General features: G+C 45.4%; 1 protein-coding gene across 1 annotated transcript in view; it reads left to right on the top strand.

The window, feature by feature from the left end:
* The window catches only part of RBM19 (RNA binding motif protein 19), a 56,180-nt gene that overhangs the window by 27,220 nt on the left and 8,639 nt on the right, over positions 1-20,321 (top strand). The window contains exons 16-22 of the mRNA XM_069961417.1: positions 7,835-7,949; positions 8,680-8,804; positions 9,642-9,702; positions 15,419-15,498; positions 16,418-16,473; positions 19,211-19,327; positions 20,136-20,241. Of these exons, the coding sequence (XP_069817518.1) occupies positions 7,835-7,949; positions 8,680-8,804; positions 9,642-9,702; positions 15,419-15,498; positions 16,418-16,473; positions 19,211-19,327; positions 20,136-20,241 (660 nt within the window). The remainder of the gene's footprint in view (positions 1-7,834; positions 7,950-8,679; positions 8,805-9,641; positions 9,703-15,418; positions 15,499-16,417; positions 16,474-19,210; positions 19,328-20,135; positions 20,242-20,321) is intronic.

Raw genomic sequence — 20,321 nt, 5'->3', positions numbered from 1 at the left:
ATCCATGCTGTGTATAGGCAGTCAACTGTCGATCGACAGGTAGAGGGCGGGGGGGTGGCAAGAATCCTATTCTCCTGCATATTTGGAGAACGGCTGAGCAAAATGATGTGAGTAATATACTGATCTGATCAGCATTTGTCTCTAGTTTAAGCTGCCCTCATTTAAGGCAGAATCAACCTAGTGACAGATTTTCTTTGAGTGACAAATGGTTGTCACTCACTAAAAACCAATATGGTAGCAGATCAAGCAGCCACAAAGATCTGTAAGAATGTTGGTTGTTATTCTACCTTTATGTTTTAAAGCGTAACTGTCATTTCAGGGTCATTTTTCTGAAAACATTAAATATCAACAGTTCAAGCGATTTTAAGAAACTCTGTAATAGGTTTTATGGTAAATCGTTTTTATTAAAGCAGAAAAAACAGTTAAGAAATACAGCAGGACTAAGTGACGTCCAAAACACTAACATGTACATAGATTAAAGTGAGCCCCTGTAACACGGCATGAAAATAAACATAGTCGGATGCTCCATAAGCGTAGTTCTAATCTCACAGAAAGACAGTCCCGGAAATGTGATCCAATAGGGAAGCATAATATCAGTTGTCCATAGAAAAGGCAAATCTTCCAACAGAGTTCTGAGACTTTGACTCCAAGACGTGGAGTAACTGAATGATAAGCCCTTGAAGAGAGTGAGGAAGGGTCTATCTGCATATCGGAAAACTGACAAGTGAAGCACCACTGAACATCATATAGGGCATCACATTACATTAGAGAAACCTAAGTAAACATAGAAGAAAGACAGAAATAAAAGAAGGCCAGAGAGCCCTTCAGATGTGTAAGAAAAAGAGAGGGGAAAAGAGAGAGGAGAGAAAAGAAATAGGGGCAGAAGAGGGAAGGGGGGAGGCAGGAGGGACATAAAGGGGGGGAGGGAGGGAATAGGGAAAGGAATGAGGGACCATACCAGCTGGAACCTACCCCAGCCAGGCTTGCAGATCAGAAGAAGCTCTAAAAGTATCCCAAGCAAACCAGGTCTTATCAAAAAGGGCAGGTTTGTCTGAGTCATCTGCCACCAGTTCTTCCATGCGCCTGATCTTATTGAGAGTTTCCACCAACTCCACTCGAGAGGGGGGACAGGACTGCTTCCAATATCTTGGAATGACCGCCCTGGCCGCCCCCAGAAAGTGCCTGAGCAGGCCTTTCCTGACCAGGGGCAGAGAGCCCGGGATAAGAGACAGTAGGGCGATCTCCGGAGAGGCCGGCACTGCTGTAGAGCATACCTTATTATAGAGTTGGAAGACCGATGTCCAGAAAGGCTGTATAATAGGGCAGGTCCACCAAATGTGAATATAAGTACCCAGGGCACCACTACACCTCCAACACAAGGGGGAGGCAGAGGGAAAGACAGCGTGAAGCCAGTCTGGACAGCGGTACCACCGACTAAGAATTTTATAATTGCGTTCCTGTATCCTGCTGGAAAGAGAAGTCTTGTGAGTAAGAAGGAAAATCTTAGAGAGATCATCCTCCGAGAACGTCTTATTCAAATCAGTTTCCCATTGCAGGATAAAGGAGGGTTTCAGGTCTGTCTCCAAATTGCCCCTCAGCGCTCCATAGATCAGAGAAATTGTGTGGGTAGGTGGGGTCGACTGTATGCAAAGGCGTTCAAAAGGTGTGAGGTCTCTGTGAATCTGGGATGCAGGGGAAAGTGTGCTGAAATAATGTTGTAGCCTATTATGAAAGAGCCAAGCTCCCGGGGAGGGTGCCGGGTCAGTTGTGGGGGGGCGTAGGCGGGCGCCCACTAGGACTTGATGGAGACGGGGCTTATCATGCAGGGGGATCCCCAAAATAGAGCGAGTGTCTTGGTCCCAAGCAAGTTGAGGATTACTATATAAAGGAGTCAGTGGTCCAGGTCTAGATGACAGCCCCTGTTTGTGAAATATACGGTCCCATGTGGGCAGCAGCACCCGGGTCACATATGGAATCAACGTGGAAGAGGGCCTATCCCTTGGGGGTAGCCAGGGTAGTGCAGCAGGGCATGCAGGGGACAGGGCCGATTCAAACGAGACCCAACGCTTCGTGGTACGGTGATGGCAGAGGTCTAAAACCCTCGTAGCTACAGTAGAGTAATAATAGAACAGGATATGTGGGAGACCCGTCCCTCCCCTGTCCTTTGCCCTTGCTAGATTCCGGTACCTGATGCGGGGCCCCCCCGGGTCCCACACAAAACGGATCATAAGAGATCTGAGCCTATCCAGAAAGGCTCTAGGGAGCGCCATAGGCAGGGCCTGCATCAAATACAAGAGCCTCGGCAATATATCCATCTTAAGTGCCGCCATTTTACCAAACCACGAGAGCGAAAGGCCTGACCAGGCCTTCAGATCTTTCTCAATAATGCGGAACAATGGGGGGAAATTGGCCTCAAAAAGGTTGTTGAGGTCCGAGGTGACCTCAACTCCTAAATACCGAAGGCTCTGGTTCTGGACCTTAAACGGAAATTGATTGGCAATCCACTGGAAGTCATCACCGGACATAGACACGTTCAAGATCTCCGACTTATGAGTATTCACTTTATAATTGCTGAGTGACCCAAACTCCTCAAACTCAGCTAATATCGCCGGTAATGAGATGCGTGGGGAAGTAATGTATAAGAGCAAGTCGTCTGCGTAAAGTGAAAACTTGTAAGTGGATTGTCCAAAGGCCAGGCCAGGAATAGAGGCATTCCCCCTCAAGGCCACCGCCAAATGCTCCATGACAAGAACGTATAGGAGGGGCGAAAGAGGGCAACCCTGTCTCGTCCCGTTGCAAATGGCAAATGAAGAAGACAGGGCGCCATTCACCCTCACCTGTGCGGAGGCACCATTATAGAGGGCCAGTATGTAAGAAAGCATAATAGGTCCCATTCCCAGGCCCTCAAGAGCCAGTTTCAGGAAGTCCCATCCAATCCTATCAAACGCCTTCTCCGCGTCAATGGAGAGAAGGCAGGCAGGGATCTTGTGTTGTTTGGCAGCGGCCATAAGGGAGAAGGTCATGAGGGTGTTGTCCCTGGCCTCCCTCCCAGGCACAAAACCAACTTGGTCATAATGCACCAGGGAGGGAAGCAAGGGACCCAGCCGCACGGCGAGGATCTTGGAAAAGATTTTGATGTCTATATTAATCAGGGAGATGGGGCGGTAGTTACCACACACCTCCCCATCCCTTCCTGGTTTAGGAATTACGGAGATGTGTGCCCTAAGGGCCTGGGGGGGAAAGCTCGATCCCTGCGAGATAGAGTTGAAGGAGGACAGCAATGGGGGGGCCAGAGCACCCCCAAAGGTTTTGTAAAAACGGGCAGAGTAGCCATCTGGGCCTGGACATTTACCGTTTTTAAGATTCTTGATGACCAAATCCAACTCCTCCCGAGAGATCGGCTCCTCCAAGGCAGACCAACTATCATCGGGGAGGGTAGGGAGCTTATGGTTAGCAAGATATAGCTTAATTTTTTCAGACAATTGCGGGGCAGGGAGATCGGCGTATTTGTTCTTCAGATGGTATAGGGTTTCGTAATAGGAACGGAACTCCTCCACTATCTGGCCTGTAGTGTGTATTTTCCCTTTAGTAGGAGAGTGTAGGGAAAGTATGTAGGTGGAGGGTTTACGTCTATGGAGAGCTCTCGCAAGCCACGACCCACTTTTGTCAGCATACTCATAGTAACCCCCATGTAACTTATCTCGTAGGCAAGCATATTTCTTGTCTAAACATGACAGGATTTGTTGCCGCTTCGTGGAGATATGGGCCTGCGTGTCAGGCTGACAGGATCGTTTGTTTTGGGCTTCTAAAGTGGCTAGCTCCTGAAAAAGCCTTTTGAGCTTCAGGGCATTTGCTTTTTTAAGGCGTGACCCATGCGCCATGAAAACTCCCCTAAGGGAACATTTCAATGCCTCCCACTTTATGGGAGCGGCAGTATCATCTGAGCGATGTACTTCCACAAATGTGGAGATAGTGCTCTGGATCTCCTTTAAGCATAACATGTCCTTTAGCAAATTATCATTTAACCGCCAAGAGAAAGGTCTAGGGGTGAAATGACTAAATTGCAAACAGGAGAGAACAGGCGCATGATCAGACCATACTATTGAGTCTATGGAGGCACTAGGAGCATGCGACAGCAGCCGGTGACTGACAAAAATCATATCTAGCCGACTGTAAGAGGAGTGGGTTGGGGAAAAGTATGTGTAATCTTTGACATCTGGGTGTAAAATTCGCCATAAATCTACCAGATGTCGGGAGTGAAACTCTTTCCGTAACCTACGGAGCGCTGAGAAGGAGAGAGAGGACCTACCGCTGGAGGAATCGTTGTTCGGGTCCCAGATCCAGTTAAAATCGCCTCCCAGTATCACCAGAGACGTCCCAGCAAACTCATCAAGTTGCCGCAGAAAGTCGATGGCAAAGGACACCTGCCCCTGGTTAGGAAAATAAACAGATGCAAGGGTGAGCTGTTGACCCGCATACATAAATTGGAGAAACAGGTAGCGACCGGATTGGTCTCTTTTAATTTTGAGAACCTCAGGTTGAAAAGACCTATGGAAGGCTATGGATACTCCCTTACTTTTAGCCTCATCGTTGGTAGAATGGTACCACGTTGGGTACCATTTATTCAGTAATTTAGGACATGCAGAGGTCTGGAAATGGGTTTCCTGAAAGAGAGCAATAGAGACTCTGCGCTTCTGCAGGTAATAGAGTATTTGGCTGCGTTTCTGAGGCACATTTAGACCTTTTACATTAAAGGTGCATATAGAGAGAGCATCCATAGTCTTCTACTGAGTGGAGGGGGGAGGGGGGGGGGAGAAAGGGGAAGAGGAGGAAGGGGAAGAGAAGGAAGGAAAGAGGAGGGAAGGAAGCCAGGGAAGGTACAGGAAGAAGAAGAGAGAAAAGAGAAAAAAGAGAAGACAGGCACATAGAGAAGTGTGCCAAACAAAGCATAGCACACAACAGCAGCAAAGTGGTGCCCAACACATGCGGCCAAAGGCAATACAAGGCTGTTAGAACGTGGACAGCCGGCTGTCCACTAACCCTAGGAGGGGCAGTGAGAGCCAATACAGAAAGAAGGACAGCCATCAAAACCCCAACCCACACCACCCGCCTCCCCCCCCCCCCCATAACTGACAGCAACTGAACACAGGTATAATACTCAACCAGCTTTCAAGTGAGCATGGCCATAATCAGAACCATGCATAACAAAAGAAATAAGAAAAAGAAAAAATTGGGAACCCGCGACTCGGGCTGCAAGGCAACATAGTGTCCAACCATCCTAGAAAAAGAAAAAACTCAGAGCTAAGCTCTGTGCGAGCTTAAATGAGGGCCAACTTGCATGCAGTAACGCCAATTCAGGTGACTGGGCTCCTGGAAGAGGATGAACCGGAGGAGCGATTCTTGCGGGTCACAGCCTGCCATCTCTCACGTCTCGGCGGATCCATCGGGCACAATATAGGTGGCCAATCCGGCAACGCAATCATTGGCAAGTCCAAAGAACCCAGGAATGTCGGGAGGTCCCCCAGATGTCGAAACACAACAGATTTGCCCTTAAACCGCACAATCAGCTGGAAGGGATATCCCCAACGATAAGGGATTTCTCTCTCTCTCAGGACGGTAAGTAGGGGTTTCAGGGCCCTGCGGAGCTGGAGCGTGCGGCGGGCCAGATCAGGCAAGAGAATAACTGATGCGCCATCAAGGTCTAATGGGCCCTTACTTCTGGCGGCCAACATGAGCCTGTCTTTCACCTTGTAAAAATGGACCCTGCATATCACATCGCGGGGTGGTGCATTGTCTGGAGGCTTGGTGCCCAAGGAGCGGTGGATTCTATCCATTTCCACCAGATCAGTGTTGTCAGGCCCCAAGAGCAGGGTGAAAAGGCGTTGCACCGTGGACTCCAGATCCGATGGCAACACAGATTCAGGGATGCCCCTCAGGCGTATATTGTTCCGCCTATGGCGGTTCTCCATATCTTCCTGCATGGTGAGGAGGTCAAGGATCTTGGCAGAATGATCTTGCAGGACCTGGGTATGTAAGTCCAGTCTGTCAAGTATTTCTTCCTGTTGTTTGTCTAGCTCCACCACCTGCTGGCCTATATGGCGTATCTCCCCTCTAATGGCGTCCACCTCCTTTTTATAACTGCTCTCCAGGCGTGTGACGCAGTTTTCAAAGTCAGTCTTTGTGGGTAGCGCCTTGAGATATGATTTAAGGTCCCACTCCTCATCCGACTCCTCCACCTCGGAGTGGCGAGAACGGCTTGAGGGGACCGGAGACACAGTACCTGCAGGGTCCTGAGACCGCGCGGTGGTGGAAGCGAGGGTGCCGGCGGCCATCTTAGGTCCCGGGCTTGCTGGCGCGGCTTTCTTCGGACCACCGAAAAAGTTCTTAATCGAGCCCGGATTAGAGGCAGAAGAGGCAGAGCGGGTTCCCCTTCGTTTCCCCCGGTTCATGGGGGTGAGAAAATAGTGCTGGTTGAGCTGAAAGGGGGTGCAGGGAGGCCGTCGGGCGCGGAGCTAAGTCTCAGTGCGTCCTCACTCCTCCATTAGCAAGCCACGCCTGTAATAGGTTTTATGTACTAAAAGAGTTTCCTTCTGTACTGAAAAAGCAATCTCCCAGCCTCCCCCCTCACTTCAGAAACAGCAGGATTTCTGTGTCCATTATGTGGCTATGGAGAGGGGAGGGGCTGTTAGGAGTGACTGAGCACGGAGCAGTCCTGCAAAGCACAACCCCCTGCAATCTTCTCAGTAAGTTCATAGATAAGCACTGACCTTTCTGACCCCAGAATCCTGCGGTTTAGGTGCCCAGAGAGTCTACAAATAGCTGACCTTCATGTCACCTCTTCCTGCTCCCTAATCTCCCTCAGCCCCTCCCCCCTCCATAAGGATAGAATGGAGAGAGCAGAACCCGTCTTCACTGGCTTCTCTGTAATGAAGACGTGTTTGCCTGATAATGCACAGATAAGAAGTCAGGGGGGGGGGTGGGAGATTGCTTCTTGAGTACAGAAGGAGGCTTTTTTGGCTAATGAAACCTATTACAGAGTTTCTTAAAATCGCTTATACTACTGATTTCTGCAATAAAAAAAAAACATGACAGTTACGCTTTAAGAGACACTGTCACCCCCTTTTTGCATTATGACTTCTCTACATGGGTGTAAAGAGTAAATTTTGCAGTTTTCATACCTTATTTTATATCATACGTCATGGTGCTTGTTCCAGTAAAAAGTGATCTTTTATCATTTGTGGATTGTGCCACCTGAACGGGGCTTCACCGCCGCAGCGGCACTTAGCCGCACCCACATCACCACTGTAGGCTCCACCCTCTGTGATGTCATCTGCACATAGGTCCCACCCCTCTGCGGCCATTGGTATGGGCCGACCTAGAGGGGGTGGATCCTTTAGGCCAGCCCGTTCCAATGGCCGCCGAAGGGGCAAGATCTAGATGGCTATGATGTCACAGAGGGGCGGTGTCTACTCCAAGGTTGTTGCTAAGTGGTGCTTCAGTAGGAAAGCCCCACGCAGGTGACACAATCCGCAGATGATAAAAGATCACTTTTAACTGGAACAAGCACCATGACATATGATATAAAATAAGGTACGAAAACTGCAAAATTTACCATTTACACCTGTGTAGAAAAGTAAGAATGCAAAAAGGGGGTGACAGTGTCACTTTAAATAGACGATTTTTATGTTTTGAATGGAAATCCCTATATAGAGTTTGATGTGACGTGATATATATATATATATATATATATATATATATATATATATATATATATATTTTCCTTTTGCTTTCTCCTACATGTTGCTGCTTGTTAAACATCTTGTTCTCTCTTTAGTTTCAGCATGTGCCCCTTTACTTGGAGTGGGCGCCTATGAATGTTTTTAACAGCCCTCCAGTAGAAAAGACATCAGAGCCGGAGAAGCTTGGCAAGTTAGATGAGCAAAGTAAAGGTAAGAGATTGGCATCCGTTTCTGTTGATTGCTAAATTAAAAGTGGCAACAATCAGCTAAGCACGGGGAAAACGCGCATCTTCCTCTATAAACTGTGGATGTGCGTCTGACTGCAAAAGGGAAACTGACAGCATGGATATGCATGTATCCGTGCTATCAGTTTCCAGATCACAAGCAGTGCATACTTACTGTCCGTACTGCGCGTGATCTGGCTCTTCAGTCTTGCTCTACCTTCAGGCTCTGCCTCCTCCAGAATGACAGTGTGAGGAGGTGGTTGCCGGAGAACAGAATGCAGGATCACAAGCGGCACACAAGGTAAGTATACACTGCTTGTGATGTGGAAACTGAAAGCTTGGATATATGCATATTGCATGCTGTCAGTTTCCATGGCTGAATGAATGATACAGGGATTGCTTGTGCAGCCCAGCCGCTCGATTTGTCATGCAGTGGAAAAAAAACGCTGACCTTTGAAAAGTGCCCTCATCATTAATAAAAAAAAAAGTTTCAGATTATTGTCAGCGCTTAGAGTTCTGGGTTAGGTTTTCGGGGACAGAAACTTGTGAGCAGGTTTTATGCTTTTTATAGAGGCCTTTCATTCTGAAAAGCTGTGGGAACTCAAAATCAGCCTTCACTACTGCAGATACATATGTCATTGACATCAGAAGATCATTTTGATTAGATTCATCCATTTAAAGCAGAAAACGATTGTTTTTATTTTTCCTTTCCTTAGAGAGTATTGCAGAGGAACCAGAAGAGAAAAGTGAGTCAGAGGATGAAGAAGAAGAAACACTTCCCGGCTGTACATTGTTTATTAAGAACCTGAACTTTAGTACGAACGAGGAAACAATAAAAGAGGTAATGGTTGTTCTTGGGTAAACCTGTAGATATAGTACAAAACAAATGTAAAGGGATTTTTTTCAAGGCTTGTTTATTGAATGAACACATGAAACTAAATGGTCTTTTACATTAGATGATTATCGCCAGTAGTGTTGCTAGAAATGCTCCTACAGCCGATAACCGACCTATGCTAATGTGACACCAATCAGCTGAGGAGTGGCAAAATGACCAATCCTCGGCTGATCGTATCTTTTGAGGAAGTTTTAAAATTTATTGTTATAGGATGGACATCTTCCTTTGTACATAAGAGATGTGCGGCCAGTAGCAAAAGGAAACTGACAGTGCGGATACATGCTGCCAGTTTCCAGATCACACATGCAGTGCATACTTACCATCAGCGCTGTTGTGTGATCTGGTACTCCCGGCTGTCACTGTGTCTTCAGGCCTCCATCCCGACTCCCCCAGCTGTCAACCATTCTCGAGAAGGTGGGGTGAGGGTCTTCAGTTACAGCGCCTGCTGGGAGCTGTCAGTGCAGCGCAGAAGGTAAGTATGCACTGCATATGTGATCTGGAAACTGACAGCATGGATATACGCATATCTCTGCTGTCATTTTCCATGGCTGCACAAACAATTCTGGGAATTTTGGAAGGCCCAGCCACTTGATTAGTTGTGCCTTGTAAAGGCACTGCAAACCAGCGCCGATCTCGCTTGTTTGCGACCCTAATTTCAAAACGCAAACCTCTACCAGCTCTATCCATGTTTCAACCTATCTTCTCTACTATTCCAGCTATCTGATAAGTGTCTGATTGATGGGACTTCAACTGATGAATTGCATTATTTATGTATTTTTGCAGGTCTTCTCAAGAGCCGGTCCTGTGAAAACCTGCAGCATTTCTAAGAAAAAAGACAAGCAAGGTATGTAGTGCCCTCACTTCTTATGCTTAAGGAGACTCTGTACCCACAATCTGACCCCCTCCTCCACCCCCACCCCCAACCGCTTGTACCTTTGGATAGCTGCTTTAAATCCAAGATCTTTTCTGGGGTCCGTTTGGCAGGTGATGTAGTTATTGTCAACTTTTAAACTTGCAGCTTTGTGCCCTATGGCCATGGCTTACATTGTGTAGGCATTAGGCTGGCACCCCCTCTCCGTCCCTCCAGGCAGATTGTCTCCTGTGTGAACATTGCACAGGTGTCTTAACGATCCAGCCCATGTTCAGTATTCACAAAACTGCTGAATAGCAGGCAATCTGCCTGGAGCATTGCTAGTGATGAGGAGCGTAGGGAGGAGGGACGGAGAGGTGGTGCCAGCCCAATTCATACACAATGTAAGCCACGGCCATAGGGCACAAAGCTGAAAATTTAAAAGTTGTTTTTTTATGACAATAACTGCATCACCTGCCGAACGGACCCCAGGACAGATCTTGGATTAAAAGAAGCTATCTAAAGGTACAAGCGGTTTGGGGGGTCAGATTGTGGGTACAGAGTCTCTTTCAAAGCTGTGGTAATAAAATACTTTGGGTATAGGCTGGTATGCAACAGAGAAAAGAAGTGCGACCATGTAACTCCGTAAGTTGATAAAAAAAGATCAGTGAGTGGTCAGGAACTACCCATTTAATACTTCAGGAGATTAAATGGACAACTACTGCAGCATACTGGCAGCGGACCCTATCAGTTTAATGGGGCAGACTTAGTCGACTTTAGCAGGGCTCAAAAGTGTGGTCTGCCGTGCTTTTTTTTTTAGCCCTGCTAAATAAACAAAAAGGTTCAGGAAAAGGCCTGTTTGTTGTCACTAGTCAGTTACATTCAGGCTAATAAACTGAACGTACTTGCTGCCAGTATGCTGCGGGATGCATCGGCATCCCTTTTGACAGGATGGCAATGTGTAGCTATGACAAAGTAGCTTAAGAACTTCGGGCAGGCTTGTTAAAAAAAATAAATAAAAAAAAAAAATGCACAGTTCTTACCTATGTTCCCTGCTGACACTCTCTATGTAGTTTTCAGCCTGATCCATATCTCTTGCTGTTCCTCTTCTCCTGCTTTGCGATCAGTCTATATTTCCCAGTAGTCTTTGTGGTGCACGCTCAGAACGTCCTGTTTCTCCCGCCCCTCCCAGCTCTAATGTCATGTCCCTGCCCCCTTCCGCCCCTTTCATGTCTGCATCCTCAGTCACTGCTTAGCAAACAAATGTGACAGCAAACAGTGGTCACATGATCCTTGCCTCCTAAAGGTAGCATAGGGGCAGGACCGAGTAGATTGCACAAAGGACAGTTGTCTTCACTTTCTGGATGTCGATCAACCACCAGTGCGGTAGAACTGCTCAGACGTGGTAATACATTGTATAGAAACAACTTTCAATGATATTTTTAAAAGCAAATTATTTTCCCTGTTCGGAGTTCCCCTTTAATGCAGTAAGCCAAGCCGAATATAAAATTCAGCTCAAATAGTTTTCTTTTTCCGGTGCAGTAGGACCTTGTCCAAAAAAAACATAGTATAGCCCACGGACTATACATGACATTATTCATGTGACCCGCTACACACACCATGTGACCCTGGCAATCCTGTAACACTGTTCAGGTATCAACATCACCGAACCTAATCTGCTGATAGCTCCCTATTGCACACAGGGCGCTGCGGATGAAAGTAAGTCTCTTAACATCCTCCTCGGCACCATTCCTGTGCTGTTTGTAGGTTAATACCATGTTTAGTAAGGCCCCTTGGAGCCCCCAGAGAACAAGTCCGTCCCTTCTAATGAATATCCGTCAAGCGAAATGGCGGAGACTGGCCACATTGGTGTTCTGAGGGCAGTAGCCCCGCCCCTAGTGCTCCAAATGGCCTTATTAGATGTGGTATTAAACTACAAACTACACAGAAACGGCACAAAGGAGGAAGGTAAGATACATATGTGTTAATTGTGTGATTTACTATTAAAAAAAAAAGTATAAAATGTGATTTTAAAGACCCGTCTCAGCAAATTTTTGAGATTAGCGATCTGCCGTCTGACCGCCTCTGGGACCCCTGCCAGAAGACATCCTCCCCTGAATTGTAATGATGTCACAACTTGGGGGGGGAATGCCCGTCACGGCTGATGGACACCCCGCTCAGCCAATCAGGGACAGCTACAGCGTCCTGCCCCAGAGTGGCCAGTCCATCAGCTGTGATGTGACATCGCTTTGCTGGATATCCCAGAGCAAGGCAGGGGGCCCGAAGCGGTGATCGAGCACTGGAGAGGCACAGGGAGAGGTTGCCTACCTGCCCTGAGATTAGAAAGAAAATGCCTGTGGTCGGACTTGTCCTTTTAAAGGAAATCCGTCAGCTCCACAGTGTGCTGTAGCTGGCATGGTGCCTTCTTGGTAATTTTCCGTGCAGCGGATTATGTACAATCTTATGCCTCCTACTGTCACAGAACAGTTGTTCGTGCCACACTTGTCATAAATCCTCCTCCCTCTTCATGAATAATCAATGCTGCCCAGCCTCCTGCTCGCTCAGCTGTCAGATTGCAGATCAGTCCTCTGTAGGCAGTTTATCTCTGAAAGAATCTCTCCTCCCTAATGTGTTGGAGCTGTGGTCTAGGGGTAACTCACCTTTCTAGAGACCTGCCAGCAGTTCGTTCTCTGGTTCAAATCCCCTGATGGAAATTAAATAGATGTCTTTTTTTTTATTATTATTGCATTTTTAAGGCTATGTTCACACAGTATTTTTGCTCAGTATTTTGGTCAGTACTTTGCAACCAAAACCAGGAGTGGATTGAGAACACAGAAAGGCTATGTTCTCACACTGTTGAAATTGAGCAGAAGGCCATCATTTAATGGCAAAGATTGGACGTTGTTTTAAAAAAAACAGTAATTATTTGCCATTAAATGACGGCCATCTGCTCAATTTCAACAGTGTGAGAACATAGCCTTTCTGTGTTTTCAATCCACTTCTGGTTTTGGTTGCAAAATACTGACCAAAAATACTGTGTGTGTGAACATAGTCTTAAAGTGACTGTACCACCAGGCCCAGGCTGAAGCACTGGAAGCGGGCTGACCCACCCCTAGTGGGAAGAAACCCCAGTCCCTCCATGACGTGACTCCATTAGAATCAATGGAACCCTATCATAGAGGGGCAGGGGTTTCCTCCCACTAAGGGTGGGTCGGCCTGCCTCCAGTGCTTCAGCCTGGGCCTGGTGGTACAGTCACTTTAAAAATGATACAATAATGAGGAAAAAAAAAGACATCCTTTTAATTTCAATCAGGGGATTCGAACCAGAGAATGAACTGATGGCAGGTCTCTAGACAGGTGAGTTACCCCTAGACCACAGCTCCAACACATTAGGGAGGAGAGATACTTTCAGAGATAAACTGCCTACAGAGGACTGATCTGCAATCAACTGACAGCTGAGCGAGCAGGAGGCCGGGCAGCATTGATTATTCATGAAGAGGGAAGAGGATGCATGACAAGTGTGGCACGACCAACAGCTCTGTGACAGTAGGAGACATAAGATTGTACATAATCCGCTGCACGGAAAATTACCAAAGAGGCACCATGCTTACTGGGGGACTGCCAGCTACAGCACACTGTCAGCACCTTAGGTAGTGCCCGGGAGGATTCCCTTTAAGTACAAATCAAATTTTATCAGGCTGTCTTCTATGTTTTCCCTTGTCATTACATTGACTTATAGGCCACTTAATATGGTGGTTTTTCGTGGTTTCCCTACAGGAGCCACCCCTTAGCTGGGTCCTTCCCGAAGCGATAGTGGCTAGTCTTGTGTTTCAAGACTCTTAAATGAGGCTCCACGGGCTCTTCTTTTGCACACTCTTTTGCACATGTTTCCCAGGGAGCAATAATAATAATTTTTATTTATATAGCGCCAACAGATTCCGCAGCACTTTACAATTCTGGGGGCAATGCACCTAGGATGTCACTGCATTGAGCGTTGGCCAGTCTCCCTGAGATCAGCAATCTGTTTTTCTTATGGCTCTACAAGGCCTTGCTTCCACCTAGCCAGAATCCTGCTCCACACTGATGAGGGATAACACCCCGAAACAGCTGTATGTGGATGGATATCTGGCCTTGGTTTTTCCCTTGTCCTTACATTGACTTATAGGGCCACTTAATATGGTGGTTTCCTTAAAGGGGCCACACCTTGGATATCTGTCTAGTCCTGTGTTTTGAGACTCTTTAATGAGGCTCCACGGGCTCTTCTTTCCAGCTCTCCTTCCACTATCTTTATCGGCAGGGGGTGGGGGGAAATTAAAAAAGACAATATGCGCACCCTTCCCCATGCCCGCGTTGCACTGCATTACCGGGCTCCCGCACCCTGCTGGATATTCTTTTCCTGGTTTCCAGGTACGTCAGGACCTGGGTTGAATGTCACAAGTGTGTAGGATTTAGCCGGCTCATCCAATCAGTGACTGCAGTGATGTCCCGCCCCAATCACTAACTGGCTGAATGGGGCGTCCATCAACCAGGTTGTGATGTAGCTGGAGGGGAGCTAAGAAGACAGCTGTCTGGTGTCCAGTAGCGGGATGCTGCGCTGTGTGGGCAACAGGACAGGTGAATATAACTTCTTTTTTTACAGCACAGTACTGCAAGTATAGTAATAAAGGGAAACTATCAGCAGGTTAGACAAATCTAATCTGCTGATAGCCCCCTGTAGTGCCGGGGACAATGAGGAGGAAGGTATGTGTCTTACCTTCCTCCTCGGCACCGATCCCACGCTGTCCCTCATCATCCGTGCTGCCCCCTCCATTAATTAACATTAGAAGGAGCAGGCCAGATGACTCAGCAGTACTCCTAACAGTGCACCAGAGCGGAGTTTACTCCGACTAACAACAAGGGACCAGCGCCGAGGAGGAAGGTAAGACACATACCTCCCTTCTCAGTGTCCCCGGCGCAATAGGGCGCTATCAGCAGGTTAGATACTTCTAACGTCTGAATTAGCTTTTACTATCATGGGGGAAATTTATCATTGAGGTGTAAATGTATTTGTGTATAGGAGTACTTTACATATATGTGTGTGCGTGTTTTGTGCTATAGTTATGAAAATGGCGCCAAGAACCTACTCAATACTAATGTTCCATCACGCTAATAGACATAGCCATTAATATGTGGTCCGGACTGGAGCGGCGTGCGCAAAAATTTGTGTTAAAGCGTCACTGTCGTTATAACTTTCAAAATCTAAATCAACTGCAGAAGTTATTTAAAGCAAGTTTGCAATATACATTCATTATTTTTTTTTATTTTTTTTTTAGTTATCATGGAAAACAGCACTTCCTGTTTTCTGACTCCTTTTTTTCTCTCCAAAAACTGTCAGAAAACAGGAAGTCCTGTGTACTCCAGGCCATCTGAGCACTTACAGAGAAGGCAGTCATGTGACTGTGTGAGCTGTGACTCTCTGTACTGGCCGGAATTCCTGTGTTTAGTCTGTTTTTTTCAACAATGAGAAATGATAACTAAAAAAAATAATGAATGTATATTGCAAACTTGCTTTATATCACATCTACTGTTGATTTAGATTTTGAAAGTTATAATGACAGTGACACTTTAAATTTACACAGTTCCACTGGCAAAGGGAAATATGTTGTTTATTTTTCTGCTTATAATGGGATGGCTGCTATGATAGCACTGCTTAGCTTCTGCTTCTGTTTAGGTACCCTTCTGTCTATGGGCTTTGGATTTGTAGAATATAGGAAACCAGAACATGCGCAAAAAGCTCTCCGACAATTACAGGTATGTCTCTGCAATTGGAGTGGTGGTCCTGCTGAATATGCCTGGCATGTGCATTTTACTGGGAATGTATCATTCATTTGATATATATATATATATATATATATATATATATATATATATATATATAATTTTTTTAAAACTTTTGTATAACAGTTCTGGAGAACATTCATTCTCCTATCTATCTATAGGAGACCTGGGAAAAACCCCTAAGTTAGTAGGGTAATGGTTGAACAAACCTCTCATGAACAGTCTTTTTATAGACACAGCCTCACACATTTTAGTCCATATTGGCCATTAAAGTTGTTCAAACTGGCCCTACACGATCAATGATAACGGGTGAAGAACGACCAGTCTTTCTGGGAATAATCTGAAAATATTGTTTCCCAAAAGATTGAACAGACTTTTGTCTGTCATCTGAAAATTTCCCACATAGCCGACCCCTTCAGATGATAACTGTGTGTTATTGGTTAGTTAAAGTGAGGCACTTAAGAAGGGTATGAGCATCTATGTTACCTCAAGTTTTATGTAGACAGGGACAGGGATCCTGGCAGCCCACATTACCTGATTACAATTCTGACTGCAAGCAGCCACATAAGAAGGTGCTCATTGTATGAATGTATATAGCTCCCCCTAGTGGCAGCTGCAAGAAAACACTGTGACCATAACTGAAAGAAGGAGAGGCAGTTTTTGGCTTGTCTGGTCACTGCTTCTGCTTAGGACAGTGCTCTCAGACCTGTAGTCCTCCGGCGGTTGCAGAATTACAATTGCCATCATGCCTTGACAGCCAAAGCTTTGGCTAAGAATGTCAGGTAATGCAAGTGGTGCTTTATATGATCAATGGGAGCTATTGGCGTTCAGAATTAGAAGAATCAGAGTCACTTATTTAGCCGTGACATATTTTTTTGTTTTCTTCTACTAGCACATTACTGTAGATGACCACCAACTAGAAGTGAAACTCTCCGAACGGGCGGTCAGGTGAGTCTCAATGGGTTTGGCATAAAGCTCTGTTTGCATCTGTATCTGAGCCTTTTTGGGATCCCCCATTGTAAATTCATTTGTTTTGACAATGTGCAGCTCTATTTTCTCCCCCCCTCAAAACAACAGCCACTTTGGTAGAATCAGACGGACTCCTTTACAGGTCCATTATATTGTATATACTGTGATGTGTCATTCACCCCATTGTGGCTTCCATTATACACAGAACTCCCAGTTCGGATATGAGGAGAGCCTGGAAGCAATAATATCTGTGTCGGGATACCTTTAATCTAGTGGGATCTGTATATTTTAAAGGGAAATATCCACCTTGATTGATCTCTCCTTGTTTGGGTATAGGGGGAGATTTATCTGTCAAGGCTGGAGGGGCAGGTGGAGAGAAGCCACCAAGGTCACCCTGTTGAATTGGGGTTCAGGCAGCATGAAAGTAATGACAGGTTCCCTCAAACCAGGAAAAAAATAAAAATAATAAAAAAAAACATATATATATATATATATATATATATATATATATATATATATATATATATATATATAGAGAGAGAGAGAGACACACACAAAATATATATATATATATATATATATATATATATATAGAGAGAGAGAGAGAGAGACACACACAAAATATATATATATATATATATATATATATATATATATATATATATATTATAGAGAGAGAGAGACACACACACACAGTGGTGCCTTGGATTACGAGCATAATTTGTTCCGGGACCGTGCTTTGTAATCCAAATCTACTCTTAAACCAAAGCAAATTTTCCCATAAGAAATCACAGAAATGCAGACAATTGGTTACACACCTCAAAAATAATGATTCATCATCCTGAATAACATGTAAAACAGATGAAACAAACATTCAGAAACAGCAGAATATGTGATATTATAAGTTACAGTTAGGGCTTGTGCACACTGCTTAAAACAGACGGAAACTCTGTTGTGTAATCCGTTGCTCACAGACAACGGTGGACGCCCGCGTCTCCGCCCATGTCATAGACTCCATTCTATGCATGGGAAGATTCCTTTCTCCGTCCAAAAAATTATCAAGTTCATTCTTTGGATGGAGGAAGGAATTCGCCTGTGCATAGAAAGGAGTCAATGACACAGGCGGAAACGCGCGTGCCCGCCGCTGTCTGCGAGCAACAGATTACACAACGGAGTTTGCGTCTGTTTCAAGCAGTGTGCACATACCCTAACTGGGAGGATGGAAAGCGCAAGGGTGGAGAGAGACTGCAGGAGCATGAAGGAATGAGCAGGGCAGATGTGGGCACAGTATAGCAGGACTCTCTGTCGGGGGAGAGAGGGGTTACAGCTATGAAGAGATTACCTCCACAGTCCTGTCCCCTGATGTAAGCCCCAGCCTGAAGTGGATCTCCCATGATCAGGAAGGTGAGGGAGACTTCCTGGATCAGAGTACAGTACTGTAGACCCCGCTATGCAGATCATGCCCCTCCCCCACTCGCTCTCCCACCCACTACACGGAGCTCTTAAACCAAAGCAATGCTCCTAAACCAAGTCACAATTTTCAAAAACTGTGAGCTCTTAGTGTGGTCTACAGCCCTGTACTCTGACCCAGGAAGTCTCCCTCACCTTTCAAATCATGGTAGATCCACTTCAGGCTGGGGCTTACATCAGGGGACAGGACTGTGGAGGTAATCTCTCCATAGCTGTAACCCCTCTCTCCCAGGACAGAGAGTGCTGCATGTATGTGCCCACATCTGTCCTGCTCATTCCTTCATGCTCCCTGCAGTCTCGGTCCACCTTTGTGTTTCCCATCCTCTCCATTACTATACAGTAACTTATAATATCACATATTCTGCTGTTTCTGAATGTTTGTTTCATTTGTTTTACCTGTTATTCAGAATAATAAATCATTATTTTTGGGGTGTGGAACCAATTGTCTGCATTTCTATGATTTCCTATGGGAAAATTTGCTTTGGTTAAAGAGTGGATTTGGATTACAAGCACGGCCCCAAACAAATTATGCTCGTAATTCAAGGCACCACTGTATATATATAATATATAATATATATATGCGCCTTAGCAGGTTGAAGATTTGTCATTTACAGTTTTACAATGTGTAGAAAAAATAAGCAGAAAGTAGATTAAAAAAATCAAGGGAAACGGAAGGAACTAGTACTATCTCTACAAATAAGTCCTTGTACTCTAAATATGATATTACAGTAGAATATATATATGTATTGAGACTCAAGTGGAGACAAAGATCCCTCCTTCACACCCAAGTGATAGTGCCAAATGTCTGAAAGGGGTGACACCCACCTCTCAGACCACCATCTATTAGGAGAATGTGGTCCCCCAGTCTACCTGGTGAAGTGTAGGTTGAATGGACAGAAAGTGCTTGGCGTCAGCCATTGAAGTCTATAGGTGATAACAGTCAGCTTATCTAGAAGAGAGACCCAATTCTACATTTGTGCCATATTCTGTGGATATACAATGATTGTCTGTGGGACAGAACCTCCTATTATCAGTTTTTAGAGAAAATTAAAAGCTAAATAGTGCTTAGCAATGTGATTGCTTCTGTCATAATGAAGTGGCCCATGTACTGTCCACCCATCTGCCTATGGCAGGCACTGTCCCAGATGTTCCTAACATGTAAATGATGATTAATATCTTGTATGTAAGCTTTATAGAATGTAGACAGCAGATAAATGAAATATGATTTTGCCTTTGTATTCTTTAGACCGTCGGCGTCCACTGTTCGTAAGAAACAGGTGAACAAAAAGCAGAAGAGCTCAAAGATTCTTGTCCGGAATGTTCCTTTCCAGGCTACAGTAAAGGAAGTGCGAGAGCTGTTCAGGTCAGTAGCTGATTCCCAAGGTCTTGCATTATTAGATTGTGGCCACCAGGGGGAGCTCTGGCACTGCCATCTGAGGTTGTGCTGAGCAATGTATGTGTAAAGATTCAAACATTAGTATGCTGTGTGTAACCTTACCTACATCTTGTCATCTTTTCACACCCGATTCTGTGTATTGTGTTAAGCAGTGAGTACTATCGTACCTATTGGGATTGAGTGACCTTGTGTCTCATTCATGTCACAATTTGGCATCACCGCAGTGTTCACGCTTGACTATCTTTGTTTTTCCGTGTGTCCTTGGTATGTACCGTAGACACATTGTGCAGGCTAAACACTATTTAAAAGAAAAAAAAAAAAAAAAAAATCTCAGGGGCTGATAGTATCTTTTGAGGTGTACAGGAGCTTTTGTAGGAAGAATGTGGCAAGACGTCTTGGTCAGCGATGCTTTTCTTGTAAGAAAAACATTCCTTCAAGGATTTAATACATCCTTCATTTGTTTTGTTATTTTCTGTAACCGGATTATTGTCTGTAGTAGGAACCCTAGGTGAAGGAGAGCCTGTGACCTGGAGGGAATGAAATGTTGTCTCATACATTCTCCAAATGTCTGCCTCGTGTTGTTTGTGATAGCGGAATGATGGCTTAAGGGGGGGGGGGGGGAGAAAAAAACCTATAAAAAGCAGCAGCTTTAAAAACATCAATAATAGGTGGAATCATTGTGTACAGCAGAGATATGTAATATAAGTCTTAAGATACTGCATTACACTGGGTCAATGTCTCTTTCATTGCTAACTTCTCTCCACGTTTTACACAGCACTTTTGGTGAATTGAAGACGGTTCGTCTGCCTAGGAAGATGGCTGGCACCGGAGCTCACCGGGGTTTTGGGTTTGTGGACTTTGTAACAAAACAAGATGCAAAGGTGAGAATAAGGCGCCCCTATCCATGTCTTCTATTACACCTAGAGCTGAAGCTGTGTATTCATGCAGCATGTTTGTTCAC

The sequence above is a fragment of the Dendropsophus ebraccatus genome, chromosome 3 (genome assembly GCF_027789765.1).
Source record: "Dendropsophus ebraccatus isolate aDenEbr1 chromosome 3, aDenEbr1.pat, whole genome shotgun sequence".
Classification (NCBI taxonomy): Eukaryota; Metazoa; Chordata; class Amphibia; order Anura; family Hylidae; genus Dendropsophus; species Dendropsophus ebraccatus.
The sequence above is the reverse complement of the archived record's forward strand: the minus strand, read 5'-3'. Positions and strand labels throughout refer to the sequence as shown.